The sequence below is a fragment of the Aethalodelphis obliquidens genome, unplaced genomic scaffold (genome assembly GCF_003676395.1).
Source record: "Aethalodelphis obliquidens isolate GAN/ISIS:26980383/991018 unplaced genomic scaffold, ASM367639v1 scaffold46, whole genome shotgun sequence".
Taxonomy (NCBI): Eukaryota; Metazoa; Chordata; class Mammalia; order Artiodactyla; family Delphinidae; genus Aethalodelphis; species Aethalodelphis obliquidens.
In genome coordinates, this window is record NW_020837990.1 from 15,955,821 (window position 1) to 15,972,101 (window position 16,281).

Here is a 16,281-nt window from a genome sequence, read left to right on the forward strand (position 1 = left end):
CTGACCACTACTTATCACTCAGTACACTTAGTCTACTTCCAAACGTAGGCTAAGAAGCAACCCAACAGCTAGTCCCTACCTACTTCACCTAGTATAAGCATACTATGAAATGTTCTTATTCATTCAGTGAACACAGAAGTAAAGGCGAACAAAGGTCAGATTCTAGAGATAATACATAACTAGAATCAATAATGTGGTGTGGGGAGGGGGTCAATAGACAGTCAAATGAAGGTTGCTAACCTGGAAGATGGAGATAGTTATTAAGTGGAGCAAGTCTGTGATGGATGATGAGATGTTCAAGAAATACCTGGAAATACATGTCCATCTTGCAAGCAGTTGCAGACAGTCTGAAGCATCAACATGCAGACGGTGGTTGAAGCCACAGAGGTAGATAAAATTACCCAGGAAGAGTATGTAGCTCAGCAAGAGTAGAAATGGAGATGAAATTCTGGGATGTGCAGGCAGAGGAAGAGCCAGAGAATGAGACTGACAAAACTGAGAGAGAAATGTGGGACCAGGAAAGAATGGTATCTTTGAAGTCAAGAGATGAACAAAATTCAATAACCAGGAGTGTTCAAGGTGCAAATGCTGTAAGGAGGTCAAGTTAGAGGAAGATTGAAAATGAGCTTCTGATTAAGCAATAGGAGGTCACTGATGACCTTGGCAAGAGGACCAGTGAGGACATAAGCCAATGAGTACTAAGTAGAAGAAATAGAGACAGATTGTGGACTATTCTTTCAAGATGTTTAGCAGAAAATGGAGGAAGGAGGAAAACAAGGGTCATAACTTGACCAAGGTAGGGGAAGGCATTTTTTTTAAGGATGGCGGATACTTGAATGTTTGTAAGACAGTGGTTCTCAAACTTTAGTGCATCAGCATCACCTGGAAGGCTTATTAAAATTCAGATCGCTGAGACACCGCCCCCCCACAAAGACTTTCTGAATCAGTAGGTCTGGGGTGGAGCTCAAAAACTTGCATTTCCAACAAGTTCTTGAGTGATGATAATGCTGCTGGTCTGTGGACCAAAACTTTGAGAACCCCTGTAGGAGGCTAAAGAGGAAATAACTAATAAAAAGATGTTTGGAAGATACAGGAAATGTAGGTATTCTGGAGCAAAACACAGAAACAGAAGGAATTCAGGAAAAGATAAAAAAAACAGTTGGCCTCGAGTAAGAAGTGAGGCAGCCCTTCCTCTGAGATATGTAGGCAGATGAAAATGGGCACTGTTAGAGGTAAAGTTTAGAGGTAGAGAAAGCAAGTTATGAAAGTGCATGCCTGAAAGCCTTATTTTATTTTCTCTGCTTATATTCCCAAAGTAAGGTCATCTGCTGAGAATGGAGGAGGTAAGGTAGAGTAGGGGGCAAGAAAATTACACACTTAGCAGCCCTAGGAAAAGGGCCTTGTAAAGGTAGTCCCAAGCCCCACCCCTTCTTAGAGGTATGATAATTGTGGTCTCTTAACAGGAGTGTTAATTTTCAAACCTGGCTTGTTGCAAAGTTGGCTCTTTCCTCTCTGCCTTCCTGGTTCCCACTGCTACCCTTCAACCATCAACCAGTGTCAAAGAAACATCTAAGTAGTATCAGTCTGCTTCAGCAACCACAATAATAAAGTACTGCATTTATCATTAATGAAAATAGCAAACCCCAATAACACCCAGGGAAGTCTCCTGTCATTCTTTAGATAAAAACAGACAACAACTAGTATAGATCTAAGTTTGAATCAGCACTTGTGACATTAAGCTGTTACCAATTCAGAGAGCAGGCTGCTACTTACTCTCTTTACTCACTGTGGGATCTCATTATCAAAGATTTTTAATCTTGAGTGTTGGAATACTTAAAATTTATAAACAGAATTGTCCGTACCTTTATATGCATGTCTTTTTCTTTAATCAGACGCTCATAAAAGTCTGTAACTCCTCAACAGTCTAAGACCCCTGTTCCATACTGTCCATTGGTTAAAATAGAAGTTTAGTGACATGCAAAGTCCGTATTTGATTTTACAGTCTAGAATAGGCAATTAGAAAATAAACTCTTCCCATTTAAAACAAAGTATTAAACTCTACTCTGTTCTCAGGCACACACACCTCATTCATTCAATCCGCACTTGAATGCCTTCTGTGTGCCAGACACGTTTCTTTTTGCATTCAGTTTTAGCAGGACTGGATTCAACCTTGGATATTTAGGGGATTCTCTTTGAGAAAAATAATATAAATCACAAATACAAAACTCTTAGGGTCCCTCCCAGTGCCTTGGGAGACATGGGCAAGTAAGGGGCCCAGAAGCTTCTGCCTGTTTCTATGCCTAACCTGTTTCTACGTTCTGGGGAATCTTAAACTGAGGCCACACTTTTCTCTACCTTCATTTCCAAGTCAATTTCCCCCCACCTCCAAATCCCAGAAAGTCCAAGGTTGATTTTAGGGTCATTATGAAGTGCTAAAGACTGAATGTCTGTCTCTCTCCAAAAATCCTATGTTGAAACCTAATCCCCAATGTGACGTTATTGGTAGGTGGGGCATTTACTTTGGGAGGTAATTAGGTCATGAGAGTGGAGCCCTTGTGAATGGGATTAGTGCCTTTATAAAGGAGACCCAGAGCTCTCTAAACCCTCTTTCTGCCATGTGAGGACACAGAAGTCAGCAGCAACCTGAAAGAGGTTCCTCACCAGAACCAACCATGCTGGCACTCTGATCTCAGACTTTGAGCCTGCAGAACTATGAGAAATAAATTTCTGTTGGTTTATAAGTCATGCAGTCTATGGTACTTTGTTACAACCACCAAGACTAAGACACAGTCCATCTTCGTAACCTTATTACAACTATCTCTAGCTTTGAAATTTGAATATTCACAAACTTCCAAAAATATACAAAACATGAAATAATTTGTGATATATTTTTTACTTTTGTCTGATATAAAATTTAAATTTTGGTTATGACATGACCTATCTAAACGGATGAATGAATGCATTAATCACTTTCAGGTTTGAAATTTTGACCTCTTCCAGGCATGATAGCCCTATGCCATCATCAATGGAAAAGCTACATTCCTGTTAGCTTTCATTTTGAACTAGATTTTGAAATTTAAAAGAAATAAGTGGGTTACTTTTCATATTTCTGATTCCTAAGGCTGGCTAAGATTTACTATTTCACAATTAAATATATAAATATACCTATTATAAAAATTTTAACTAAACTCTTAGAAACTATTTTACAGTAGAACATCAACATTTTCTTGATAGGTGAAAGCTTTTATATTACATTTTTATTTTGCAAGAAAATAAATTATACAACTTAAAAAATAAAATCCAAAAATTAAGCAGTTCATCAAAATATTTCAGCCTACTGCATACAGAAACTGCTACCATTTAAAATTGTACAGCATTATCATCTCAGTATGTAGTGGCACACATTCAAAATTGTATATACGAGGATAGATTACAACTTAGGAACTCAAATTTGTTCAACACTCCAGACAACATATATAGTGTAGATGACAGGAAAGCTCTCATTGTAATGTTTATTTCACAAACATGACATTGGAAGAGTTTATAAGATAGCATCCCAGTCATTTACATGAAAATAGAAAAAACAAGCTTGAGTTTAAGATAGCAAATCTTTCTGGAAAACTAGCAAAACTTTCACCCAAATTGAATTTTTAAAATTTGCCCTTTGAGCAGGGCCAATGACATCCTACTGCAAATAATACAAAATACTTTTAAACTACTCCGGTCATAGTTTGTATTAAATTTAGTAAAAGGTAAAAATAAGAAAGCTAACATTTCATTTTTGGAAATTTTAACATTTATGCACAAAATAAGAGAAAGAGACTTAAATAAAGTTTGCCAGAATGCAGGGACCCCTCCAATAAATGTAAAAATTGGAAGACTTCAGAATTTATTTCAGGATACTCATTAAATCATTAGAACAGTAATACTCTAAATATTTAACTCATTGTAAGCATTAAAATTGTTCTGTATTTTCACTTTGTAAGTTTTGTTTCATATCTACTTACTCTGGCAATGAGATGGCAATAAAGGTTAACATTTTCAAGATGGCTCCACCTTTATATTAGAAGATCAATGTTCAAATCTTAACCTCTGAAGTGTCCTATTGCCATACTGCTCATGAAAAAAATATATGCACATATATGTATATATTTTTCCCCTTAACTATATCAGAGTTCATCCCTGCTCAGATAGCACTAATTTTAAGTGCACATTAGAGAAAAGGGACTTAGTAATAAAGGATACTAACTGTGATTCTGTATCTTTAGCAAATTGCTGGTAGTTTTTTTTCCAGATCCTTTTTTTTTTTTTAATTAGCAAATCTGTTGTCAAAATATATTTAAAGAAAATTCAACAATGGTATAGGCACCTTGTCAACTAAACGGTTTTCATAAACACCAAAAAGTAGTCAGATATACTTTTGTATACATAATGAACAAAATGATGAAAACTGTAAGTCTACAGTATTTGTTGCTGTTCTATTCCCCAAAATACAATTAGGACATAATTAGCAATTTAAAAATTTATAAAATTATTAGAAAACTTTGCTATGGATTTAGAGTTACCCACTTTTGCATTAAATTTGCCTTTGTAAATCAAAACATCATGGCTCTCATTCTTAAATGACTAAAAAAAGATCAGAAATTCCAAAAAAAGTTCTGAGAACTATTCTGGTTTAAAACAACAACAAATCTTAAACTTTAAGAAATGGCCTGTAATTTTTCTTTCCATTGCTTCCTCCTTTGGCGCTCCTTTATCAGATAAGCAAATATGCCAATACCAAACTATTTATTAAACATAAGGGCCACAATTATTACCAAATTATCAGTTTTTAAAAATTTTGAATTTATCCATTGTTAACAGTCATCTAATTAGAGAAAACAGTGAGTGCTAATTTAGTTTAATCTTCACAATATGCTTGGTCTAATAACTGACATATGCTACCTTAGAGCTCAAATGTAAGATTTTAAATTAGAAACAAAATTCCAATTTCTTATGAGTTTCAGAATAGGCCTTTGACTATAGCCAGCAAAACCTTTAAAATGTTTTAAATTTGCTGTCCTTCCTTTCAGCAGGCAGCTCACAAAGTCTCTTGGGATTGGGGACAGATTCCATGAAATGCTCTTGAAAGCACTCTGTAATAATACTGTACGCCTTTCAACACTCTGGCACTCCATTTCCTACTATCATCAAAATAATTTAAAATATTACTTAATATCAAATAAAATATAAAATAATTTGCAAGAAAATTTGAAATGTGCACCACAATGAATAAAATCCATGTTGAGCCATTCTTTCCCAAAGGGGATTAAGTTTTTCTCTTTTAAGTTGTTCATGTCCTCAAGTCCTAAAATCTCCATTACTCTGGGTATTCAGTTGCCAGCAACTAGTAAGTTGCTACTTTGGATTGACTAAAAGGAACAAGGTAAGTGTTGCCTTCTGAACATTTTTTAAATGCTTATTTTTAAAATATATAAATATATATATACATATATTTGGCAAGTTTACTGCTCATATTAAGATTGCAACAATTTTGCTTATGCTTTTCAGGTCTATGTTGTGGTTCTTCTCTTCCTCCTAGGTGACTGATACCTAATTATTACTTTTTAAAACAGAATGTCTTCCTTTCCAGAAACCTGAGGTTATAAATCCGTAATCATGAGACTTTAAAATTTCAAAATATTTCTATGCTACAGATTAAGAGGTCAGTTACATAACTGTATTATATTAAAGCAGGAGATTTCTGTCTTGTTTTTAATAAATTTGAATATGGCATAATAAATATTAAGTATATAAATATTAAGTGTCTTAGTAAACACTTAAAATGCTTATTTTGCTGTTTTGACTCTGCAATCGACCAACCTATCTCCATACATTTTTTTAAACAATTAAAATAATAATTAATATGAGCTTCACTTTTTCAAAACAAGCTCTCTTAGCCATGTAAGATTTAAAAAACTCTTCATCATTTAACAATAAACAACTAAGACAGTAGTCTCCTGCTTAAAGAAAGCCAACATTTTTTAGTTGGAAAAATTTAATACCATTTTTAAGTCACCACTAAAATCCAGCTGCTATACTGAAGCAGTGTTTGAACATATAATTTGATACTATTATAAACTTATCTTTTCACCTATATCTGCCCTGTCCCAATGTTGTGTATACCAGCTCACTCTTTTGATCAAAAGAAACCAAGAGTGCTATTTCTAGTTTTAATTGCATTTTTTAAAACAAAACGTAACAGCATTTTTCAGCACACAAACATCTGAAGATCCTTCCTTGTGCAAGTACATTTTTGTAAGAGAGGAAAAAAAGAAAAAAAAAAGAAAAAAAAAAAGCAACAAGAACCCCACTTTCACCCTTCCCAACTGTATTTCTTCCGGTGGGTATAAATCAGATTTTTAAAAGTTCATTATGGGCTCTTCATGAATGCAAGTTTCTCCACAAAACGGCATGCTGTTAAAACAGAGTGTGCAACATGAAGGGAATGCCACCATGCTAACTAATGTGATTGGCAAAATATAGTTGTTTTGTTAGGTAAGGCAGAGATTTTAATATTTATGTAATCAAAGTCCAAATAAACCTTCCTCTAGCACAAACTGCAAGAACTTTCTGCCCAAGCACTCCAAAATTTTGGTTCTTAATACTGTCCATGATATTCAAAATTATGCCATATATATGAAAGTGTTGATATCAGATTCATCTCTTCTGATGTATTTGTGCTCTATTAGCCATTCTATTTGCTCTTTTATCATTTTCTTTTGTGGCAAGAACATGTTTTTCAAAATTTCTACTAATTCAGTCTGCAGCTGAGCATTACTAATTTTCTTTCTCATCTTCATTATTTGTATGATAGCTTCCTAAAAGAAAAAATAAAATATTAAATTATTTTAAGTAAAACAAAACAAAAAATGACTTTTAATGTATTTTATCCTCTATCCAATACCTATCCAAATGATTAGCAATCACTAGATCAATCTTGAGACCAGTTATCTTTTTTTCACTCTGAAAAATAAAATCTGCATATTATGGAGATTTTAAAAAATGAGGAAAAACAAAATTACCCATAACTTCTCTGATGAAAAGAAAATCACACCTAAGGTTTTGGTGTATTTCCTTTCATTCCTTCGTATCCACACTATGTACATTTAAAAAGTTTATTTTACCTGTGAACACAATATGTATATAACCTGATATTGTGTTAAGAATCAACTATCAACTAAGATACAACAAACCCCTTACACATACTTTTTCCCTTGTATTCACAGTTACTTCTTTGCATAGCAGTAGAGGCCAGTTGCTGTCTGTTTCAAAAATTAATAATTCCTATTCTTTATAAATTTATCAGATAATAAACTGTACTTGTTATAAGTATCTTCAGTTTGTACTGACTCAATTAAATGGTTTAACTTTCTGTAGGAGTAAGCACTTTTCATCTAAATCAATTTTATCAATAGCTTCCTTAATGATTTCTTTAATTATTATTATTTTTAATAAGGAAAATTAGAAAATTACAACATATTTTCTCTTTTGCCTTTTCCAGTACAAGGTGTCTGCTTAGTCAACAAAAGGCATTCATCTGCCTTAGTGGAGGTTAGAATTCATTATAAAAGAAATGTGAAAACAAAAAAAGGAATCAATATTTGCTTTTTAACATTGAAAATGGAGTTTGGCTACAAGGCAATAGGCTTGGGAGTCAGGCACTACTCAGTGTGAGAAAAGTATACCTTCAACTTCCCCTGTACAGATATGAGGATTCCTACACTGCCACTAGGAGGTCAGGTGAATTACTCCCAATGTCAGTATGTCCAGATCCAGGCTCTTGATCACAGGGGTTTATGTCAAGGGTCCAGAGAGAAAGAAAGAAGATGGAAAAAGTCTGTCCCCCTACAGGCACTTGTACATTACAGAAACCAGTAAGTAGGAGAGGAACAACTGTAAATATTCCAATTTCTCCTATTCTAGCTTCGGTAGAGGTGAAGATGGCTGTGTTAGAGATGTTAAGAGAAAAACAGAGGGGTTCTGGCCCTGGTCCCATTTAATAGGTTGGAGGTCACTTGAAAAGTGGCATAATATGATGGAAGTAATTTGCACTCCTGAATTTCTCTCAGTTCCCATATGATTAGAGTTTAGAGCCAATGGACCTGCCACAGGGCCTTCAGTGTCAGGAGAGGGTGATCCTGTAACAGCAGATGATAACAGTGTGCCATGTAGGCCAAGGGCCACAAAGAAGATGTAGCAGAGGCTCAGAGGGCTCAAGAGCTCAGTAAGAGCAGAGGACAGGCAGCCAGAACAGGAAAGAGGCCACGTGGTCCTTACCAACTGGAAAAAGAATAAACCATAGTTCATCTGCTACAGACATCAGCAATAGATAGCAATAGAAAGTCAAATTCCCATAGGTGACAGATAAAGCACTCTAGAGCTGACAGATAAAGCACTCTAGAGCTGACAAGACCAAAAACCTAGAACACTGTTACAACTGTACAGATAGGACAATCCCTTCACTGTCACTATGAAGTCAAGTGAATTTCTCTCAACCTCAATACATGCAGATGCCATCTGTGAAAACAGCAAAGAACAAGGATGGGTGGAGTAGAATCAGGGAGAAATAAGTCTGAGCATTACCTAAAGGGATAGCTTGGATTAGCAGATTGAGCATTATTATGAATCAGTTTTAGATAAAACAAAAAAACTTCATTTTCTTTGCACATCTTATAGTATGACTATACCTGCCCATTCCACTTCATATCTCAACTCTAATCCATCTGTATTTATCCTGGTGTAGCCATAAACTAAGACTATATCATGCTTTTTCCTCCCAGAAGTAAAATTTTCCAAAATCTCTTATTGAATAATACATTCTCTTTTCATGGGCCATGGAAATGATTTCCTTTATTGCAAAGTTCATCTACACTTATATAGGAGGTTTAATTCTGAGCTATTTTCTTCTATTAATCTGTATGTTATGCTATTTTATTTTTGTAGATATTTTAATAAGTTTTAATATTTGGCAAGGCAAGTTCCACTACCATTAACACCTTATTTTTTTAAGGTTCTCAATTACTCTCATCTATTTGTTCTTTCTGATAAAACTGAGAATCAATTTTTAAAATTCCAAAAATATTCCTAGTTGAATTTTTATATGAAATTCAGTAGACTTGTTACTAGTATGGGAAGTTATTCAGCCTTATCATTAAAAAATATGGTATTTCGGACTTCCCTTGTGGCACAGTGGTTAAGAATCCATCTGCCAATGCAGGGGACACAGGTTCGATCCCTGGTCTGGGAAGATCCCACATGCCACAGAGCAACAAAGACTGTGCACCACAACTACTGAGCCTGCGCTCTAGAGCCTGTGAGCCACAACTACTGAGCCCATGTGCCACAACTACTGAAGCTCGTGCGCTCTAGGACCCATGTGCCGCAACTACTGAGCCCGTGTGCTGCAGCTACTGAAGCCTGTGTGCCTAAAGCCTGTGCTCCACAACAAGAGAAGCCACCACAATGAGAAGCCTGCGCCCTGCAACAAAGAGTAGCCCCTGCTCTCCGCAACTAGAGAAAGACCGCACGCAGCAACGAAGACCCAAAGCAGCCAAAAAAAAAAAATAACAACAACAAATGGTATTTCATGTTAAAAAGAAGCCAGATACAAAGAGTACACTGTCTGATTCCATGTATATGAAGACCAAGAACAGGCAAAACAAAGCAATGGTGATAGGAATCAGGTGGGTTGAAGGGGGAGACTGGCTGAATGGAGACATGGAGAAATTACTGGAGTGATAGAAATGTTCTGTATCTTAATTGAGGTGATGGTCACACAGGTATACACATTTAGCAAAACACACTGAAAACTATGAAATATGTATTCTATTATATGTAAGTTATACATATATAACTTACATATAATACCTCAATTAAAAAATTTAGTAAGAAAAAAAGGAACATGATCTTTCTATTTATTCGAATCTCCTTTTGAATCTCTCAGGCGAAGGCCCCTCTCTTCATACAGGTCCAACACACTGCTTTTTAAAGAAATGCCTGTGAATTCTATGGTTTCTTCTTTTATTTTCTTAAATTTATTTATTTATTTGTTTATTGCTAAATAGAAAAGTATTTGATTTTTATTTATCTTTTCTCTGTTCCTTTATCATATTATATGATCTACAAGACATGAAAAATTTTAATCTTGTCTTCTTTTTTGTTTCATGCTTGACTGCATTGGCCAATAGTTTCAAACAATATTAAATGAAAACAGTAAAAGTGGGACTACTTGGTTTTAATAAGACTATTTCTAAAGTTAAAACAGTCATACGTTAGTTTGCAATAGGTATTCCTTATCATGTTCAGAAGGTATAATCCTAGTTTTAAAATACGTTTTTTAAAGTGTCCCTAATTTCCCATTACAATGGAATTAGAAGTGTTAAAATTAAATTTTAAATACTCAATCCTAGAATCGTACTTGTTGCTGATATACATTTATTCTCTTTGACATGCAGTCAGAGAAGCATAACCTAAAACCAAGATTTCTGCCCAACCAATAGAACCTACCAGAGACCACCAACTCATATAGACATCTCTTTGCACAACTAAGAGAATGTTACTAATACAATTTTTATATTTCAGTAAATTGAAAATTAGCTCTTCTGCACGAAAAGTGTGAGTACCTACATTCCTTTAATTTTAAAAAAAGATTTGAAGATTAAAAAAACAACATTTTTCAAAATTTAGACATTGTGTCTTAATATTACAAACCTGGGTTCTCAGTATTCTTAGTTGAACTATTCCTTCATTCTCTTCTTCTCTCATCCTTTCTGTAGTGAGCTGCAAGCGTCCAATCAAGTTGATTTTACCCCTTTTCTGAACTTTTGCATTTTTTCTATAAAAAACATTAAATCAAATATTTTACAGTGAAAGGCTTTTTAAACATCATATTATAGCAACAATGTCTAAGAGAAAATATTTAGAAATAGTCTAAAAATTAATATCCAACACTGTTTAAGGGAAAAATAACAAATAACCAACATGTAGCTTTATTAAAATGAACCCTATGATTTCCCTCAAACATGATAAAAGCTCTGTTAATAAGTGTGACTATGCTCCCTGTAATAACAAAGTTAATATAATTTATATTGCCATGAAAGTGATCAGATAATTGAAGATATGTGGGTTGTAATTCAACATTATCTTCTAATTGGATCTAAAGGAAACAGTACTCCGTGTGGATAAAGCTGCTTTAGAGTGCAAAAGGATGTTTACTTTAAAGATGAAAAGCAATATAGTATGTCAGACACCAAAACGTATCCATGAAAAATATGTAAAGAAATAATAAACATCTCTAGTTCATTAATATGTTTAATAAACAACTAAATGGCATAAATCTAAAGTGATGACAGCATACAGATGTTTTAAATATCATGTAAGGAAAATTATTTTGCTAAAAATAAAATATTAAAATTCAAACAAGGTATTTTTATTTTAGATCAATCAACATAAACCTTACATTAAACTGAACTCCTGGTTCACTGAGAAGAGGGTACCTTCTGTAAAGTCTTTGGGTGAGTTGACTTGAGGTTCATACAATAAAACTTGCCGTTTGAGCTTTGGGAAAGCTACTAAAGACTATGAAGAATAAAGAGAAAACAATTAGCTTCTATAAACACTATAGAATACCAAGATCAATTTTACAACATGACCAATAAAGGTGAGAAAAAATTATGAGCACAAATTCATAATTCAAAATTTTATTTGGTACTTCCATGAATATAACAATGTAAATGCATAATGAGGAAAGAGAATGAGGAGAAAAGAGTTGGTTATGAGGAAGCAATAAATGCTCTCTTTACAATAAGACAATGAAAAAAAACACAACAACGACAAACTAGAGGGATTGGTCATATATGACCACAGCAAACATCATTGCCGGTTATAAACCAGCTGTTTCTCTCTAGGTAATAGTTTATTTTGGAACTTTTAACAGGCATATGGAGTAGGGGGTAAAATGTAGTTTTGAAGAGAAGGCTAATAAGTACATTTTACAGGGCCTCAAAAGGACCAAAGTCTTCTTATTCTTAGAATTTTGGTTATCATAAAAAACTTTGAACACATTTTCAATATGAAATCTTTGGTCATGCTCTTCACAGGCAAAATTTAAACACCAACTCAATCTCTTTCTTTCTCTCTCTCTTGCCATTCTCTGTCTTAGTAACTTGCTTATTTTCAATTTTTTTTCCATAAATACCTCACTAGTGTATTTTTCTTGCTTAAAAGTCATTTGAGTGTTATGAATTCATAAATTTATTGTAACACAAGCCAACACATGTTTCCTGCTATGTGAGAGGATGCAATGTTAAAAACAAAAAACATAAAAACAAACCAACCCATAAAGTTCTTCTAAGCTCAGCATCAGGGAGTTCAGTTGCAAGTTTTAGATTTTCAAAGCTGATTTTCTCTCTGGGTCTTTGGTTCCATGCAAACAATACAGCCAGCTGAAATGTTGTTACCTCCAAATCATATTGACCTACTTCATTCTTAAACGTTATCTATAATAGATAAAACAGTTAAAAAAATAAGAATCTCTTCATGATGATTACCATCTATCTACTATAATATCTCTTATATGAGATTATATACAAAAAGACTGCGAGTTGTCTTTCAATATCCATTCTTCCTTTCCTACATGGTAATAAAAATTTTAGCAGACTTTAATGACTGTCCAGAATAAAGGCTCACCTTCCAGCTTTCCTGAGCAAAAATGTGGCCATGTAACTAAGTTCTGGCCAATGAGATTTGAGTGGAAATAATGGGGAAAACTTCTAGAAGTTGCCGTTCCAGGAAGCTATACCCTCACATCTTTCCCTTCCTGTTGGGCTGGAAGACAGACATAGTGAGAGGATCATACTGGATTCTGCAGGCAAGGGAATACCTTAAGGATGGTGCTGTAACCAGAAGTCTATGTCCCTAACAACTTCATGGAACAGATCTACTATACCCGCTCAAACTTTCACTTGTGAGAGAAGGAAAGATCTACCTTGTTTAAACAAGTCTTATTTGGAGTCCTGCTACTTTCAGCCAAACCAATATCTGAACTAACACACCATCTACTTACAATTCCATTTGACATGAGATGATGCCAATGTAATTTTCTACCACTATGGTTTTTTTTGTAGAATTCTTCTACTTCGGGTATCAAATCCTCCAGTTCAGTAGGAAGTGAGACAAAGACTTTTTCAGAGCTTCTTGACCAAGCACCAGCATTCAGAATTTTTATATTAACTGAATCAGCTATAGGAAAGTATATCAGAAAATACAAAGCAAATAATCTTGACAATGGGTAAAATACATACACAGAGGATAAGCTTTGGTGAAAAATAAGACTCTAAAGATTTTGTTAAAAGTGTCTTTCTGTTTCAAAATAAGAGTTAGTAAATCTAAATTCTGCTTTGTAGGATATTTTCAAGGAATGTGGACTTTTTAACATCTTTGTCTCTATTACTGCTTAGTTTTATTTTTAATTTACTAGAAAACAAAGATATTCTTTTGTAAAATGTTTAAAAAAATGTATGTAATTATAAAATAATACCTGGTAAAGCCAATTTATTATTTTTGTGCATTTCCTTAAAAGCTTGGTTCAAATCTTCAGATACTTTAATGTCCTGAAACATTCTAGCAAGCTTGTTTACATAATCTGCTGGCATACCAACTTCCTATGAAAACCAAAGACAGAAGAAGTAATAAATAATAAATAATCTGATATACTATTAGGAAAAATTTTAATGGAAAACTAAGTTTTAGATGCTTTAATACAAAATTCTTCTTCTCTCTTATATTTATAGAATGTTTATAATCTAATACCTATTAAATTTGATTCTTAGAACCTAAACAGAATATACAGGCAATCCTGGCTTTCTGTGCATGATTCCAATATGCATGAATTTCAGTTACCACAGTACAGTTAAAAGAACACCAGTACCCCAACAACACTGTTCAACTTTCAATTACCATTATATATTAAACGTGAGTTATGCATAAAGCACAAATTTCACTTCTAGCTCCTCAATCTACAAATCACTAACAAAGCACATCATATCACTGACCAATCACAATATTTCTTTCAAAATCTGTTAGTCATCTGTTTATTCAGTTCACCCACAGACAGCAAAGCATGTAGCTTTGTTGCATTCATGTCTTCCACTGATAAATCCACATGACATTTTACAAAAACGGATAACTGAAAGGGTATTGGTCAAGAAAGATGATAAAAGTACACCAAAAAAAAAAAAGAAGAAGAAGAAGAAGAAAAGGAAAGGAAAGGAAAGAAAAGGAAGAGAGGGAGGGAGGCAGGAAGGAAGGAAGGAAGGGAATAATGTTGGAAATGAAAATAAAATAGAACATAAATGGAGTTTCTGAAGAAAGAGCTAACTGTGGTTGTAATGTTTGTTGATAATGCCAATGCTGAAGAGTCTAAACATGCAGGTACAAGGAACTTAATGAAGGCAAATTATCAACATAAATGAGAAAAGTGGTAGTGACAAAAAAATTAAGAAGAGGAAGTGATGCCAGCAAAAACTTTGACGACTTTGAAAGACCAAAAGACAAAAGTTTGGAAGCTGATCCAAACTTACAGAGCATGAGAACTCTTCAAAGTATACAAAAGGTGCTCACTAAGTAACTTGTAAGTTACATGACAAGAAGGCAAGTATTAGTCAAACTACTCTTCATTTTAGTAACAGTGTTGAGATATAAATCACGTACCTCAAAATTTGCCCTTTTAAAGTGTACAATTAATCAGGTTTCAGTATATTTACAGAGTTATGCAACCATCACCACTATCTAACTTTAGAACATTTTCATCATCCCCAAAAGAAACTCCATACTTACTAGCAGTCACTCCCCATGTTCCCCCACTCCTCCATACCTGAAAACCATTAATTTATTTTTTGTCTCTACAGATTTGGCTACTGTGGACACTTTGTATTAGGGAATCATATAGTATGTGGTCTAACTGGCTTCTTTGCTTATTAGCATAATATTTTCAAAGTACATCTATATGGTTGCATATATCAGCACTTCATTTATTTTTATTACCAAAAACACTCCATTATAAGAATAAACCATATTTTATCTGTCAGCTGACTGATCTTCTGGGTTATTTTCACTATTAGGCTATTATGAATAATGCTGCTGTGAACATTCATGTACAATTTTTTGTGTGCTCATTATGTTTTCACTTCTCTTAAGTGGAATTACCTAGGAGTAGAACTGCTGGGTCAACTTTATGTTTAACTTTTTGAGGAACCGTCAGTTTTCCAAAGTGGCTGCACCATTTTATATTCCTACCAGCAATGCATGAGGGTTCCAATTTCTCCTCTTCCTCACCAACATCTGTTATTGTCTGAATTTTCAGCTATCCCAGTGGTTTTAATTTGCATTTTCCTAATAACTAATGATGTTGAGCATCTTTGCATACACTTATTGGACATTTATATATCTTTTGTGAAGAAATGTCTATTCGAATTCTTTGCCCTTTTTTTTTTTTTTTTTTTTTTTTGGGTACACGGGCATCTCACTGCTGTGGCCTCTCCCGTTGTGGAGCACATGCTCCGGACGCACAGGCTCAGCGGCCATGGCTCACGGGCCCAGCCGCTCTGCGGCATGTGGGATCTTCCCGGACCGGGGCATGAACCCGTGTCCCCTGCATCGGCAGGCGGACTCTCAACCACTACGCCACCAGGGAAGCCCCTCTTTGCCCATTTTTAACTGAGTTGTCTTTACTGTTGAGTTGTAAGAGTTCTTTATATATTCTAGATACAATATCAGACATGTGAATTGCAATAGCACCTTTTTCAAAGAAATACACTTTAAATCTGAAAGTTTGTTTTAAATTACAGTGTACTAAATACATATTAATTTTACTAATTTTTTCTTTCTCCTATATACTTAGATAATAAGAGATTTTTAATATTTTGACAAAAATTTCGAAGTCACAAAGCAGTAATTTTTCCCAGTGATTGTTAATATTAAGATCACCTGAACAGTAATTTTTACTATCCCACACTACCAGGCAAAACAGGGCTATCTGCAAATCTTTAATTTGAAATACACATATAAATGAAAAAAATATATATAAAATACATATAATTATACACATTATAATAGATGTTTTATTATCATATATTAATGTAATATTATATATAACACCATATGTATAAATGAAAGACATTCATTTATGCTATACTGATATAACTCAAATTCCATTAAAATGGACTGAAAGGAACAGACGTA

At 34.2% G+C, this 16,281-nt stretch overlaps 1 protein-coding gene across 3 annotated transcripts in view; it reads right to left on the reverse strand.

Moving 5' to 3' along the window:
• Window positions 1-3,235: 3,235 nt before the first annotated feature.
• The window catches only part of CUL5 (cullin 5), a 96,677-nt gene continuing 83,631 nt past the window's right edge, over window positions 3,236-16,281 (reverse strand). For 2 of the 3 annotated variants that reach the window (XM_027082404.1, XM_027082403.1), the window contains 6 exons: window positions 13,580-13,703; window positions 13,106-13,281; window positions 12,378-12,539; window positions 11,501-11,619; window positions 10,753-10,876; window positions 3,236-6,860 (listed from right to left, as the gene is read on the reverse strand). In XM_027082404.1, coding sequence (XP_026938205.1) covers window positions 6,666-6,860; window positions 10,753-10,876; window positions 11,501-11,619; window positions 12,378-12,539; window positions 13,106-13,281; window positions 13,580-13,703 — 900 coding nt within the window. In that variant the 3' untranslated portion in view covers window positions 3,236-6,665. The remainder of the gene's footprint in view (window positions 6,861-10,752; window positions 10,877-11,500; window positions 11,620-12,377; window positions 12,540-13,105; window positions 13,282-13,579; window positions 13,704-16,281) is intronic. The other variant, XM_027082405.1, reaches the window with a different exon arrangement.